Genomic DNA, 17,801 nt, shown 5'->3' with positions numbered 1-17,801 from the left:
CATCTAAGTAGTAAGTAACTATACGAGGGGCACTAGAAAACTTTCTGGCCTAGGCAACACTCAGTTTCGCCAGGCGTCATTTGATTTTTTTTTAGAAAATTTTACAGTTTTCAGCCTAAGAGGTAGTATACACTAGCTATCAATGCCATATTACACGAAATAAAAACATTCCATATCTATCCACGAAGGCAATGTGGAGACTAGGCAGGGGCGATTTGAAAACCTTAATGAGCCCTTCGCGTTTCTGATTCCTGGGAATGAACTGAGCAAAAAAGTCCACTGGACCATATATCTACCGTGAAAATCGAGCCTCCCGATTTTGACTTTAAGTTTTTTATTGACGTTTTTTGGATATTTTGGCATATAACAGCCAAACCATTGAGATTTTCGATCCAACACAAAGACAAAAATTGTAGCCAAGACAGTAGTTGAAAACTCTCTAATACATCGTAAAAGCATTGGAACGCTCCTTCAGGCAGTTTTGGCCTTAAGAATGTGCAAACTTTTCGGAAAATGTCGATAAATGACATTGTGCTACAAAATTTGACCCGAAAAATATTCAAGTATTCTGATGCAAAGTTATATCGTGTTAGGATCCATGGTCAACGACAATGCCTTTATTTCGTTTGGGTCACTTCGTTTTATTTTTTATAACGGTAAAAGTAGTGAAAATCTGTGTTTCTTACATTTTCAAATTTAAACGGGCATATTTAGTTTTTCCACAACGGATTTCTTTTGATCCTTCTAATATCTTTTGAATAAGCTATTATTTTTTTAAATCGGTTAACAAATGGCTAAGTTATAGTGGTTTATGTCTGAAAACCCCCACAAAAAACCTATAAAGGAATTTCTCATAATTTTCAAAAATATAATGTTTTTTTATTTTGTTCAATAATTATTTCCAAAATTATGAGAAATTCAGTTATAGTTTTTTTAAGGGGGTTTTCAGACTTAAACCACTATAACTTATCCATTTGTTAACCGATTTAAAATAATAATAGCTTATTGAAAAGACATTGTTCACCCCTTTAGAGGGAAGAAAGATCACTAGAAATCCGTTGTGAAAAAAGAAGGTATGTCCGTTTAAATTTGAAAATGTAAGAAACCCAGATTTTCACTACTTTTGCCGTTATAAAAAAATAAAACGAAGTGACACCAACGAACTAAAGGACTTGTCGTTGTCCATGGATCCCAACACGATATTATTTTGCATCAGAACACTTGAATATTTTTCTGGTCAATTTTTGTAGCACAGTGTCCTTTATCGACATTTTTCGAAAAGTTTGCACATTCTCAAGGCCAAAACTGCCTGAAGGAGCGTTCCAATGCTTTCGCGATTTATTAGAGAGTTCTTAATTACTGTCTTGGCTACAATTTTTGTACTTGTGTTGGATCGAAAATCTCAATGGTTTGGCTGTTATATGCCAAAATATCCAAAAAACGTCAATAAAAAACTTAAAGTCAAAATCGGGAGGCTCGATTTTCACGGTAGATATATGGTCCAGTGGACTTTTTTGCTCAGTTCAATCCCAGGAATCAGAAACGCGAAGGGCTCATTAAGGTTTTTTTCCTTCCACACAAATCGCCCCACCCTAGTGGAGACGTAATTTTACTGCATTTTTGGTGGTGTGGAGACAAAAAGTAAATGGCGTAAAGAAAATCCCCAATATTGCACACATTAGCGACTGTATAACGATGGAAAATTTCCGCACATATGACATTGTTAGATAGTGTAAACTACCTCTAAGTGTACTCAGGACAGTTTGACATACGGCCATGTGTTTGGTTGTTTACAGTGCCTTGATTGAGACACCTCCAAAACATGGTTTTTTAACGCTTTTACAGCATCTTCTGGCGACGAAAATCGTTGATCACGCCTATTATTCTTGATGTGCTGGAATCAAATGAAGTCATTGAATCCCCAGTCAGGGCTGTACGGCGCATTACCCATCAATTCCACGTTTTGTCCGGTCAAACAGGCGCTGGTTTGAATCGATGAGTGAGAGCTCACATTGTCGTAATACAGAACGATTCGTCTTCTCTTGTTCGTTTCTCGAATTTTCAGGAGACTTCAGGCGAACAAATTGCAATTGCTCAGCCGAGCTGGGGGGAGAGTCTCGGAGTGCCTAAGATCCCTGGTTTGACGAGACGAGAATTTGGCGCCCCTAAAATAACCAATACAGCGCATATAGGGACATTAGTTTCCGGCGAGCGGGCGTCTGCTTGTATCAAACGGCTCGCTATATAAACGTGTATACATATAGCCGGGATGGTGGCTACGAACTGGCAGCCCCAGTACCATCATAGGATACGATGGACCAATCACTCATCTATCTGAAACATAAACCGATTACTGAAACTAATGCAAGGGAAACAGAAACTAAATCAACCGGAACGATGACGACCTTTAGCAAACGAAACCGGATAAGAGTAGGACAATGGAACGTTCGCACATTAAGGGAACCTTCAAGGCTTGCCCAACTAGAAGAGCAGATAAAAAAATACAACATTGCCGTATTGGGTGTAAGCGAATTGCGATGGCCTGGAAAGAGCGAGATAATATCCGCAAATGAAAACCATGAAAACGGTGTTGGCTTTATAATAAGCAAAGATTTGCGTAAAACTCTTTATTCATGGAGCCCAATATCCGAACGTATCATAATGGCCCGTTTCTACAGTGATGTCAAAAAATATGTTACGATTGTGCAATGTTATGCACCTACTGAGGACACCGAAGAAGAAATCAAGGACCAATTTTACAATCAGTTAACTGCCACTATCCATAAGGTAGCAAAGCGTGACATACTTCTACTGACAGGAGACTTTAATGAAAAAATTGGGAGTAACAATCATGGCATATCCGAAATCATGGGAAAACACGGCTTGGGAATAAAAAACAACAATGGGGAACGATTTATTGAATTTTGTCAAACGTTTCAGCTGGTTATAGGCGGTTCATTATTTCCACACAGGGATATCCATAAATATACATGGACGTTACCAATTGCTTACACAAAAAATCAAATTTACCACATTTGTATAGGCCGTAAATGGAGAGGGTCGTTAATGGACGTGCGCACCAACAGAGGTGCTGATATTGAAAGCAACCATGAGCTAGTGGTTGCGACTATAAAAATAAAGCTGAGGAGAATATACAAGAAGAGTCAGAACAAAATACCAAAACGCTTTAATGTAACAAAATTGAAAATCAGCCAGAAGAGAGATGATGATGTTGTGTCGCCAACAAACACAACATGGGATGACACGTATAAAGCAATTGTAAATATAGAGAAGGATAAAATTGGTTAGAAAACACGTGGAACTTAATCAAAGAGCGTAATTACATGAAAATTCAAAAATATACCAACCCCATTTTTCAAACAAGATATTCCAATCTAGCGAAAGAAGTCAAAAGAGCTGCGAGAAAGGACAAAAGTGAATACTTTGTTGCAATGGCCAGCGAGGCGGAAGCAGCAGCAGGGGCAAATAACATGAAAGAATTGCATCAAATTATCAACCAATTATCAAATAAAAATGGAAGCCATAGCCATGCCGTAAAAGACAAAAATGGTAATCTCTTGACAGACACTGCTGCTCAAACACGCAGATGGAGACAGCACTTCATGGAAATAAGCAATTGTGGAAACGCAAATAGTTCAGAAACCCCTGCGTCACCAAATGAGGATTATATAGTGGACCACCGAATATCATCAGAACATCCAAGCGTAGAAGAAATCGCTAGTGTAATTAAAAAACTAAAAACAAATAAATCGCCAGGAGAAGATGGTATACCGCCGGAGCTCTTACAGTCAAACCCAATCGCTTCGGCCGAATTACTATTCCCACACATATTTGAAGCATGGTCCAACGAAATATTTCCCAGCCAGTGGACAAACGGTGCCATTATAAAGCTACGCAAGAAAAACGACCGGAAAGACTGTAACAATTGGAGAGGCATCGCGTTACTTAATACAGTACACAAAATAGTAGCCACTATAATCAACAACAGATTACACTGTGTGGAAGAATCTTTATGCGACGAACAAGCTGGGTTCAGACCACATCGCAGTTGTGTGGACCAGACTAACACACTGCGCATCATAATCGAACAGTCAGTCGAATGGAGGTCCCCACTTTTCTTGGTATTCGTCGACTTCAAAAAAGCATTTGATTCTGTACGACGAAGTGCAATTTGGTCGGCATTGAAGAAAAATGGAGTACCCCAGAAAATAATAAATCTAATTAAAGCTATGTATTCAAACACAAAACTACATGTGCGCCACAACGAAACAACCAGCAATTTATTTGAAACAAATACAGGAGTTAAACAGGGGTGTCCGCTATCCCCGCTCCTATTTGCCATCACGTTGGATCAAATAATGCTACAACTCGAATCCAAGAAAAGAGGAATTGTTTGGAATTTATATCAGAAACTAAAGGACCTTGACTTCGCAGATGATATCTGCTTACTATCCCATAAATTTACCGATATGCAAGAAAAACTCAACGAGCTTGTCGAATTGGCCAAAAAACGGGTTTAGAAATAAATATAGAAAAAAACAAAAGCAATGCGGATAAACAACCTGGGTAGCGTAATGTCAGAAGATGGAGGAATCGATAATGATGTTAATAACCGACTCAGTAAAGCACGCGCAGCTTTCGGTCGACTGAATAAAATATGGCGATGCACACAAATTTCACTGAAGACGAAACTACGAATCTTCAACGCTTGTGTAAAATCCACCCTACTTTATGGTAGCGAAACTTGGAAAACTACGACAAATGTGATCCATAGACTAAAGGCATTCGTGAACAAATGCCTCCGTATAATATGTCGTATATTTTGGCCAAACCGAATCACAAATTCTGATCTTTGGATAATGACAAGTGAAGAACCCATAATCCGCCAAATAACAAGAAGGAAGTGGAAATGGATATGCCATACGCTACGGAAGCCGCAGCATAGTATTGCTAGAATGGCCCTAGAATGGAACCCCCAAGGTAGCACATGGCGAAGAACGATATTGCATGAAATGGAAAAGCAAAACACAAACTTTGAAAATTTAAAAAATATTTGTTACGATAAAGTAAGATGGAATTCTTTTGTAGAAGCCCTATGTTCCCAAGCGGAATAAATAAAGGAATAAAAAAACTCAGAATTAACCGCCCTATATTTTTTAAGTCGTATATTCGTCAAACGATCAGTTTTGCCGAAGAAACAGCCCACCATTTGCTTCGATTCCTGTTTTGTTTCGGACTCCTAAGCATAGATCCAAGATTCGTCGTCTGTGACGACCACATAAATGTCGTTTGAAGCACCGCGAACGTTTTTATTCACAATTTCTTTGCACCAATCCACAAGAGCCTTTTTTGATCGATTGACCAATTTTGCTGGATCTAGCGATAAAAATCCGTTTTTGCGGCCAGGTGTTAATGCATTATCAAATGTTAGTTGGTGGAAGAAATGACCAAGGGTGTCTCTATCTAACTGTATATAACATGGCGATCTTGCATTATCCGTTCACGCACGGCTTTAATTTTTTGGCACAACGTCCTATTTTGGTCGACCATCTCAACCTTAGCTTTTTGACGAGTGTCGGCCACGATTGAATTCATTAAACCAGTTTTTTATAGTGCTATAGGATGGTTCTTTGTCGACATACAAAGATTTAATTTGATCGAACGTTGTGAAAAATTATCGGACGAAAAAGTTCACAAGTAAATTCCATTTATTTCTTTGCAAGGTGATTTTTTCAAACTTTCCGAAAAAAATGTCAAATGACGACTGGCGACCAGAAAGTTTTCTAGTTTTCTTTGATTTTTCCAGGTCACAACTTATCATTCCATTACGTCTTTTCCTTATTTTTTAGCGTTGTCCCTTAGGTTATCCTGGGCACATAACCGGTTGAAATTAATTCTTTTGTTGTGATGTCTACAGAGTGGTTAAATGAAAGACGTTGAGAGTTTTATTTCAAGTGTTTTCTTATTCTACTTACACAACACACAAGTGCCCTTATGTCTAAGAATGAATCTATTATTATTTACAAAGTGTGTGCGTCACACAATGCCAACTGATCGCCATCACTCATGATGTGTGTTGCACAAACTTATTATGGTGGAGATCCAAACAGCTACACATTCATCATTATTATTAATATCTAGTGTTGTGTTTGTCTAATTAATTTTTTTAATTACGAAAGTAAATACATACCATTATTTTTATTCGATTTGTATATAAAAACTTACGCTACCGTTTGGAAGAGTTCAGTTTTCATTGAAAACTTAACGTGAACAAAATGAAGGTTTTGAAAGTAATAGCTGTTGTTTTTTGTGTATTGACATTACTTTGGACACCAGTCGATGCTGTTTCACCGTTACAAAGGGAAATTACTGGTGGTAGTTATTACATTGAATATGATTGGAGGGTATGTTTCCAAACTAATCCACATCATTTAGCCGCTTTCTGTCTAACAGCCTGTTTCTGTATGTCGAAAGAAGAATGTGTGCGAATGAAACACGCCCAAACTTTAGTTTTCCAAATAATTTTACCTTTGCTTCTGCATCAAAACAAAAAACAAATTTGAAAAACACACAAGAGTTTGGACGTGTTTCATTCGCACACATTCTTCTTTCGACATACAGAAACAGGCTGTAAGTCTATCTATAAAGAAGACAGTGAACACCTCGTATCATGTACTCTGAATTATATTTCAAATTGTTTGTTTTCTACTACCATGCAGTACAATTGGTTTGAAGCATCACACGCATGCGCTCGTATGGGTATGAAACTCGTTGAAATTCAGGACTACAATAAACAAGCTGATGTTGAGCGTTCACTTCGTGCATCTATAGGTATGATAATTAAGGTTGGCTGTTTTTTTATAAAAGAAAAAAAAAAACTAAAATGGTTTGTTCAGATAACAATATTCATCAACAACCAATCTTTCGTAAAAGTGTATTAATGTATCCTTTCTATTTAGGAGATCGCGGGATATTTTGGATTGGAGCTAATGATGAATACAAAAGTAGTTCCAGAAATCGCCCCTTTTATTGGTCGTCATCAGGTGCCCGTGTAATCTTTACTCACTGGATGAGGGATGAACCGAACAATTACCATGGCGGTCAACATTGTATAAGCATGGAAAATTTCGAATGGAACGATAAGGGTTGCACAGAATCCTTTGGTTTTATTTGTGAAAAAATCTAAAAAAATAACTAAAACCTAAAACGATTATATACGTCATTTATATTCTATGGAATGGACAACATAAATGACGATTTTTTTTAATTGTTTTGATGTAAAGCCACAAGAAATAAACTTTTATAAAATAAATTCTTAATGCATTCAAAAAATGAATTTTAATAGTTTATCAATAATTCAATTTATACATAAAAAAGTTGAGTAATGATGACTAATTGGCAAAATGGCAGAAGCTAAAATCGTGAAAATTTGGGTGAGGTTGAGTCTTGGTTCGAAGCTGTCAGAAAAAGCAGGATTTTTTAAAAATTCGAACTAGAACGGTAGAGCTAGAAGTACACTTTCCAGCAAAATGTTAAACATATGTCACACTATAGACTGTCATATTGTCTGAAGGAGATGTTTTTTATGCCCTCAGCCTTAGCCTAAAGGGTATATACACTAGGATTATGACTTTCTACAAGCTCATATCCTAGTATCATTATTGATGAGCTTTTAAGTATGATTACGTAAAATCTTAATTATAAAGTAATTCGATAAAAAGTAAGAACTTGTTATATATATATTGCAGTAAAATGGAACAATTAGTTTTCTTTCGTTTATGAAGAAGACAAATTCCAAATTTCAGAAATTTTGGTAAAACACTATGGCTAACCTTCAAAATACCGAAATTCGGGAGGTACCGTTCTATGGGCGCTATTTCACAACGTCGATCTATACAGACAAATTTCTGGGGGAAAGAAGACTAAATACCAAATATCCGATATTTCGTTAAGATAATGTGTCTAAAGCCTTCACAATATCGAAAATCAAGATGTACACTTTTATGGGGGACTAGTAAAGCGCCAGCTACTTCGTATGCGAAAATTATATAAAAATCAAATAAACAATATTTTAATTAATATTTATTTTTATTTAAGTAATGTTTCACCTTTAGTTCGATTTTTCAAAAAAAAAAAAAAAACACGGCCACTTTGTTTCTCCTCAGAACAATGAACACAAACAAACAAAACGATGCCCGTACAAATCACAAAAAGTCACAAACTTTTCAGTTTCTCTGAATCGTTTTGCTCTCAAAACAAAACAATACAACAAACTTTTCAATGCAAAACTACGAAAACCCTACGATTACTAAAATGTACTTCGGCTATGCTTTCCCGAGTTGTTTCATTCAGCACCGAAACAAAACGATTTTTTGGTAAACATTTGCTGTGCGAAATGATCAATGCCACACTCTGGCACATGTTTCATTAAGTATTTTTACGTACGCTGACCTATACTGATAATTCTCTTCTGGAATATTTTATTTTTTTCGGTAGGATATTTTCGTCACAACCTTCAGAATTACGAAAATCGGAAGGTGCCGTTATATGGGGGCTATATCGAAACGTGTACCTATGTATATCGACGAATTTCAATCGGAAAGGTTTTTACCTCCAACGTAGACTAAATACCAAATTTCAGCCATATCGGTGGGTTGTTGGGGCCACAAATTTCAAAATACCGAAAATCGTGAGGTACCGTGCTATGGGGGCTACATGAAGGTGTGGACCCGTACCGAAAATTTTCAGGGGAAAGTTGTATACAACAAACACTAAATACCAAATTTCAGCCATTTTTGTGGAATATTGAGACCACAACCTTCAAAATACCAAATATTAGGAGGTACCGTTCTATGGGGATTATATGAAGGCGAGGACCTATACCGACAAATTTAGGGCCATTTCGAGGGGTCATTGTGGCCACAAACTTCAAAAATACCGAAAATCGGGATGTACCGTTCATTCTGTGGGGGCTATATTAAGGCGTGGAATTGTACCGAAAAACTTCTGAGTGAAAGTTTTATACGCACAACGAAGACTAAAAACCAATTTGAGCCATTTCGGTGGAATATTGAAGCCACAACATTCAAAATACTTAAAATCGGGAGGTAACGTTCTATGGGGGCATTATGAACGCGTGGACCTATACATACAAATTTCAGGTGGAAAGTTTTGTACCCCAAAAGAAGACTAAATACCAAATATCAGCTATTTCGGTGGAATATTGAGGTCATAACCTTCAAAATACCGAAAATCGGGAGGTATCGTTCTAGGGGGGGACTATATAAGGCGTTGACTTATACCGACAAATTTCATATGGGAAGTTTTATACCTCAAATGAGGACTTAATAATAAATTTAAGCCATTTCGGTGGAATATTGAGGCCACAACCTTAAAAATTCCGTTCTTTGGGGGCTATATGAAGGCCTGTGCCTATATCGACAAAATTCTGGGTGAAAGTTTTATAGCCCCAACGAAGACTAAGTACCAAAGCCATTTCGGTGCGATAATGAAGCTAAAACCTTCAAAATACCGAATATCGGGTGGTACATTTCTATGGGGGCTATATCAAAACGTAAACGATATAGCCCATTTTGCAATACTAAACATTCTAGGGGTAATAGAAACTTCTATACAAAATTACAAAGCTCTATTTACAATTGTCATTCGATTTCCTCGTACTTGATTGCAAATTTTAGAGTTTTACGTTCCGAATCTAAAAAATCATTACTCGAGAAAATCCATCTGCAAAAACGCGAGATACGAGAAATTCCAAACATTGCAATTTAGCGATGTTTTATAGGGTTTTTAATGCTAGGATGCAGTCGATGCTTCCAAATTATATTTCGAAACATATATACAAATTAAAAGATATTGGTCTTGCTGTACATGAAAATCATTTGCGGACAAAGTGATTTTGATAATTACGCAATTTACACATATGTATTTTAAAAATGCCTATAAATTTAAAAAACACATATAAATTACACTGTGAGTAATTTTTTAAGTCATGGAAAATTAACAATATTCTGACGCCGCAGCGTGATAGATGACGAAAAAAAAGAAGGCACGTGTCCCGGCGTTTCCTAGAATGTTCATATGTTCTAGAAATTAGTTTACTGAAATCTTAGGTAAATTCTTGTAGTTGTTTGTGTTCTTGAATTCGGTGTTTATGGACCAGAATCGGAGAAAAAGGTATAAAAATCGAATATTTACTAAAGTTTTTTGCTATTTTGACCTTTAAAAACCATTCGTAGAGAGTTCGGATGTTGCAGTAAGTTGTTTACTGAAATCATTGCTACATTATTGTGGTTGATTGTTTTGTTGAATTTTGAATGGTTTAGTTTTTATGGAACAGAAACGGAAAAAGAGGACAAAATCGCATTTGTTTTGTTATTTTGACCTTAAAGTACCATTTGTACAGTGTTCTTATGTTGTTTATTGAGATCGAAGGTATATTTATGTATTTGGTTGCTTTGGATTTACACTTTTGTACATTTTTGTAAATTCCTCGAATACTGAGTAACATTTTACAAATATTATGCAATCTACTCACTGTCGACTCTTCGTGATAACTTCTTAGTGGCAATTGTGCTCCCTAAAATATTTAGTGTTTTATTATAATAATTTTTTCTTAAAAGCAGAAGTAAAACCGCGATAACTTTTGTCCGCAACTACCAAAAATTTGCCAGGGGATTTGTACTGAGGAAGTTTTTCTTAACCTATGTACCAAAAATTGTTGTGCAACGCGAAAGGAAAAATTTATTTTTTTTGGAAATGGAAAAACAATTAGCAACATTTCCCATATGCCCTCTTTAGCCTAAGGGCTGAGGGTATAAAAACTTAACCGATAAGGGCTGTATTCATTTTATCCCATTCAATAATTTATCATTTTTTGCACATTTCTCGAATTCTAAGAAAGATCTTACAAATTTTATACAATATACTTTCTGAAGTCACATTGTGATAACTTTTTAGTTACAATTGTGCCCTTCAAAATACGAGTGAAAAACAAACAAAATTGTGTATATGAATAAACAGATATTGAATGTTTATTGGGAAGTGTAATAATGAGTCATTTTCCTTGGTTTTTGATTTTTCCACTTCTCTTTAGCAACAACATATTCACAATGAGTAATGAAAGAGAAAATATGATTCGGGACATTATTTCAAGACTCCAAAATCATTTTAAACGTTATCTGTAAATTGGAGCAATTCAGAATCTTTTCCATCTGTGTGTGTTTCTGTTAAGGCTTCGGAGTGGAACCATTGTTGATTAGACTCCGACTCAAGGCCAATTTTTCTTTTCGACGCCGGTTCCAAATTCTTATTTCACTTCTGAAATAAATTCTAATTTAATTCGATTTCAGGTATTTTGACGTTTTCTGCTACATTTTCCCACGGAATTAGCTATTATTTGATTTTTTTACTACAAGGGACTCAGTGGTCAAAAAATTAGGCCCGGCCGAATTTTAATGCTTTAGATTCGGAGGATGATGAAACCAGGGGCCTAATTATGTGATTCGATTCGATCGTGAATTTACTCGCGAATAAGTTTTCGACACGAGAAAAAAACGGCATGATAAGACTCGATCGAAATCGTTGATCGAATGTTTCGAGAGTAACCGGTAATCGAACTATGTGTTCTTCAGGGAATGTTATGAAGGTAGATGTCAAAAAAATGTGTTTATTTCAAAGCAAAAACTAAAAAACAAAATTATGGATGAAAAATGTAAATATTTGTGGAATTTTTTGAACAATACATTGAATAATAATTTCGGAATGAAGTTGTGCTAAGAAAATATGAAAATTAGTAATGTTTGCAAAATTGTTTTGACATTCTTGTTACAGTTTGCTAATACATCTACCTTAATAATTCTCTTTCAAAATAAATGAGAGAATTTGGTGGGTGTTTTGACTCAGCCTCTCTGAGAGAGTATTTCCTTTGGTAAACAACGGGGGATGAACTGTTTAAAATGCACTTTATTAAAAGTTGTTCACCTATAAAGTGAAGGCTATTAATATTAAATAATTTTTTGTTTTGCAGAAATTCATATTTTTTCAACTTGTATTTTAACGACTGCAAACACTAATTTTTGGTTAATGATAACATGCATATGTATTTATTTTAATTATAATTTTATCAAAATTTCTCAAAACGACTGAAAAGGACTTTTCCCAATTTCTCTTGTTATTTTGTGTAAAGAATGCTCACAATTATTTACTAATATCATTTTTCCTCTATAAACCGTCAATAAACAACAATTTTTTACATTTTAAACAAAAATACAATAAGAAATCTTTCATTTCGTTTGTTTACGATAGGCCATTTGGCTACGAGAAATTACTCGCAAATTTATGCTCAATTTCTCGATAATTTTACTCGATAACGAATGTTGTCATCCCAACTTTGAGTACTCGGGTCGAAACAACTCGATATCGAATTACGTAATTAGGCCCCAGGGCCCTAATTCTGGCGTCCGTTATCGAGAGAGTTGTTGTTCGGAGCCAAATTACGAACATTCGAAATTTTTGGATTCCCTTATTCGATCGAAATTATATAAAAAAGTTATCGATACATACGTTTATCGAACGGTAAAACATATGTGCTCTGTTCCAGAACCTGCAAGAAACTACTACTTTTTACTACGATAACATTTTTTCCTTTATGTTATCGAAAAAAAATAGTAAAAACTAGCAGATTCTTGCAGTTCTGGAACAGACCAATGGTAAACACAAAAAATTACAAACAAACAAGTTGTTGTGGGGCAAGTTTCTCGTAAAATGGAATGAAAACATTGAAAATTGTATAAAATAATAGAAAACTGGGAAGAATTAAAAGTAATAGTCATCCAAAATAAATTCCAACATGTAAACATATAAAAATTGCATTTTGGCATTGGAAAATGTATTTTTAACTTTTTAAAACAGCCCCTTTTTGTCTATTTTTCTTACTCATTATATTAGAAAAAGTTATTATTATTATCATTTTGTTTTATTGCAAAATCGTCAATTAAAGTTCGTTTTACGCCACAAAAATAATCAATTCGACACCAAATGTGTGGCGGGCCAAAACTCGAAAGTGTATTCGATAACGGATGCCGTAATCCAGATATTGAAAATATCGATCGAAATAACTCGATCACGTATTTGAGAATTAGGCCCCAGGGCTTCGGAGTCGGAGTTAACAAATTTTGCTGGAGTCGAAGCCAAAATTTCTTTTGCAATACCATTTAAACGTGGACCTATATATGTCCATAATTTTTGTTGGAGAAGTTTCTTGATCACTGGGGACCCTAAATGACACCTCTTTCTTCATCAAGCTGACAATTGCCGCAATGAAAATTGCCTAATGTAAATATGGCCTTTGATTAGAAAAATTAGAAAATAAATATTTGGAAGGGCTCATTAGATCCGTCGCGCAAAAAACTAAATTCATGCAGGGTTCAAAGGAAATTGAATAACACCCGTAAATTTTACACGCAAAAAGTAGGTTTTTTTTTAAGAAAATTTTCGCATTAAATTTTGGCCTTTGGACTCCAATTACTAGGATGATGTACGGAGCATACTCATGAGATATACATTAAACGATTTAAAATCACGAGTTCTGTAATCATATTATAAGTTTTGAATTATAATTATAATATTATAAGTTTTGTTGCGTGTCTGGATTATTCAAATAACTTTATTTATTTATTTATTTTTATTTATTTATTTATTTATTTATTTATTTATTTATTTATTTATTTATTTATTTATTTATTTATTTATTTATTTATTTATTTATTTATTTATTTATTTATTTATTTATTTATTTATTTATTTATTTATTTATTTATTTATTTATTTATTTATTTATTTATTTATTTATTTATTTATTTATTTATTTATTTATTTATTTATTTATTTATTTATTTATTTATTTATTTATTTATTTATTTATTTATTTATTTATTTATTTATTTATTTATTTATTTATTTATTTATTTATTTATTTACTAGCAAAATGCCCGCTACTTCGTAAGCGGAAAAGAATAATATACAAATAAACAATATTTAATATGGGGAACACTGAAAATTTTGATGTACTAATACCTATTTGAATTGATATTTAATTTCTTTCAAGTACTGCTTGTATACGTTTTGTTCGAATTTCAAAAGAAAGACCTCTACAATTCAACAGCGGCCTACATTTTAAATTCCAGTCCATGTTTTATTACAACAGTATGGGTATTTTAAAATTTTATCCACATATCAAAATGTATATCTATATAACAGTTGATTTTTGAGACATTTTATTTTATGCCTTTATTCTCAGGATGTAAAAACCTTCTTGTGAAACATTAACCGCGTAGATCTACCTTTTCAAATGAACTTATTAACGTTTTGAATAGACAACAAAGATAAAAACAATTTTGTTGAAAGGGTACGTTTGACTTTTTGATTTCAGTACATTATTTAGAAACCGAATTCGTGTTAACAATAGTACATTATTCAGTACAATTTTTAAAATCCAGGACCTTAGCTCAAATGTTACAGTTTTAGTTCTATTTGTTCACCCAATGTCAATGGTATTACATGTAGAAACCTTTCATACATTTAAAGGCGGATTTAAATAAACATTCTGATCCAATCTCAACAGTTATCCTCATAACAAATTTCATTTATCGATTCACCCAGTACTAGTGTTTCAATATTTAGTATTATTTAATACTTCTAGTACACTTATTGTACGACCACCTCTAACAATGAACCTGACAAATCCATAATATATCAGAATTTTACTTCTATACCAAATTTATTGCAATTTTGTACTTTTCACGCACTAATGCTATCATCATCTTCGTTGCTGCACCCAACGTCAAATTTAATAGCATTTAGTACATTTCGTATTTCTCAATAAATCATCCAGCCCTCAGCCTAATTTTAGAATTTGTATGCATTTCGAAAAATCCGTATCTAAACACCAACACAATCCCTCATACAACAATTCGAAATTCCACCTATATCCCATCATGCAACACCAAACTGGTACCGAATTTAGTACTTATAGTATGTATAAGTTTCAAAAATCACCAAAACTATATCCAAACCGCGATTTAGTATTTTTCGTATACATTAGTACGAATTTCCAAAATTCCTCTCTATCTCCACTCTAAACGTCAACTGCTATACTTATACCGAATTTCACAATTCAGGGTACCTATTCTGTAACTTTTTAACAACTTTACTCATTGTTTATTTTACAACAATTTCATTTGTTTGTTTTGTAGTTGTTACAAAAACAAAAGAAATTTTAACAACTTTTCAATCGATAAAAGTTACAGAATAGGCCTACAGCTCTACCCCTTTACACAATAACAATTTGGACCAAATTCTGTGCCATTTAGTAATTTTCGTACACTTATTGTACGTATATCCACAACCACATCCATATCTCAACCCTACACACCAACAGCGGCTATAATACCAAATTTCCGAATTCCACTTCTATTCATAATACCATTAATAATTTTTGTATGAAAATACGAATTTCAATAACTATCTCAAACAGTAATTGCGAATTTTAGGATTCCACCTCTATCCGTCCACCCAACTGTAAATTTTACCAAATTTAGTACCATTTATTAATTTTCGTACCCATAAGTACGAATTTCCAAAGCTACCTCAATGCTACACTCCATAAGTGATTTTAATTATTAATTTCAGGATTCCAGCTCTATCTGTACACCCAAATCTAAAATGTACCAAACTTAGTACCATTTAGTACTTTCCGTACCCATAAGTACGAATTTCCGAAACTACCTCAATCCTACACTCCATAAGTAATCATAATTCCAAATTTCAGGATTCCAGCTCTATCCGTCCACCTAAATTTAAATTGTACCCTACTTAGTACCATTTAGTACATTCCGTACCCATAAGTACGAATTTCCAAGACTAAGTCAATCCTACAGTCCAACAATCAATCAATCCTAATTCCAAATTTCAGGATACCAGCTCTATTCGTTCCCCCAAATCCAAATTGTACCAAATTTAGTACTTTTCGTACCCATAAGTACGAATTTCAAAAAACTTCCTCAATCCTACACTCCAACAGTAACCTTAGTTCGAAATTTCAGGATTCCAACTCTATCCGTTCACCCAAATCCAATTTGTACCAAATTTAGTACCGTTTACTACTTTTCGTACCCATAAGTAAGAATTTCCAATACTACCTGAATCCTTCACTCCATCAGTAATATTAATTCCAAATTTCAGGTTTCCATGTATATCTAAATCCAAATTGTAAAAAATTTTGTACCATTTAGTACTACGTACGTACACATAAGTATGAATTTCCAAAACTACCCCCATATCTCAATCGTACACTTCAACGGTGATCTAAATTCCAAATTTCAGGTTTTCATCTCTATCCGTTCACCCAAATCCAAATTGTATCAAATTTAGTACCATTTAGTACTACTCGTACACATAAGTACGAACTTAAAAAAATCATTTCCTTATATCAACACCACTTCCCAACTTTGATTCCCATACCAAATATAACGATTGTAGCTATATCAGCTCAAAATATACAATTGGTACCAAATTTAGTAACTTTTCGTACACTTATACAAATTGTACTAAATTTGGACATTTAGTACTTTACTTACCCATAAGTACGAATTTCCAAAACTTCCTCAATCCTACACTTCAACATTTATCTTAATTCCACTTTTTAGGATTTCAGTCCCATTCGTTCACCCAAATTTTAATTGTATCAAATTTAGTACCATTTAGTACTTTCCGTACCCATAAGAACGAATTTCCAAACTATCTCGATCCTACACTCCAAAAGTAATTTAATTCCAACTTTCAGGATTCCATCTCTATTCGGTCACCAAATTCAAATTGTACCAAATTTAGTACCATTTAGTACTACTCGTACACATAAGTACGAACTTCCAAAATAATTTCCTTATATCAACACCACTTCCCAACCTTGATTTCCATACCAAATATGAACATTGTACCTATATACGTTCAAAATATACAATGGGTACCAAATTTAGTAACTATTCGTACACTTATAGGTCGAATTTCCACAAAACCCTTTGGTACATCTTTCTAACTCTCCATCAGTTACCCTCATTCCAAATTTCAGAATTCTAGCTCTTCCCGTTTGCCTAATACAAAGGGTACCATATTTAGTACCTTTTAGTACTTTTCGTACCCTTCTAGGTTGAATTTCCAAAAACCCAGCCTTATCTCACCCCTACACACCGATAGCAACCTACAGTCAAAATTTCAGCTTTCTAGCTTCTGCGGTTTCGTCTGGGCGATGATATGTCAGTCACTCAGTAACTCACTCACTAAGCTCTTTTATATATATAGATTTATTTATTTATTTATTTATTTATTTATTTATTTATTTATTTATTTATTTATTTATTTATTTATTTATTTATTTATTTATTTATTTATTTATTTATTTATTTATTTATTTATTTATTTATTTATTTATTTATTTATTTATTTATTTATTTATTTATTTATTTATTTATTTATTTATTTATTTATTTATTTATTTATTTATTTATTATTGTCTTTTTAGGACGAAGGCCATTATTTATGAAAGTTTTTAATTAATTAATTGGACTACTCGAGCTAACATGGCCTTAAGGAGTTTTGTATTGAAAAATGAATTCTAGCGAAATACCACACACTCAACCATTACGCTACGATCGTTTCGCCTGGTGGTTTAAGCCAGGCTCATCAGGCGTATTTGAATGCTAATG

General features: G+C 33.9%; 1 protein-coding gene across 1 annotated transcript; it reads left to right on the top strand.

Moving 5' to 3' along the window:
• Positions 1-6,261: 6,261 nt before the first annotated feature.
• Positions 6,262-7,323, top strand: LOC141393073 (lectin subunit alpha-like). Its single transcript, XM_073966024.1, has 3 exons — positions 6,262-6,425; positions 6,741-6,852; positions 6,981-7,323. Exons 1-3 carry the CDS (start codon positions 6,297-6,299, stop codon positions 7,205-7,207), a joined length of 468 nt encoding a protein of 155 aa, XP_073822125.1. The 5' UTR covers positions 6,262-6,296; the 3' UTR covers positions 7,208-7,323.
• The last annotated feature ends 10,478 nt before the right edge of the window (positions 7,324-17,801 follow it).

The sequence above is a fragment of the Musca autumnalis genome, unplaced genomic scaffold (assembly GCF_047663935.1).
Source record: "Musca autumnalis isolate F117 unplaced genomic scaffold, ASM4766393v1 scaffold_2, whole genome shotgun sequence".
Lineage (NCBI taxonomy): Eukaryota > Metazoa > Arthropoda > Insecta > Diptera > Muscidae > Musca > Musca autumnalis.
This window is presented reverse-complemented; position numbering and strand designations above follow the sequence as displayed.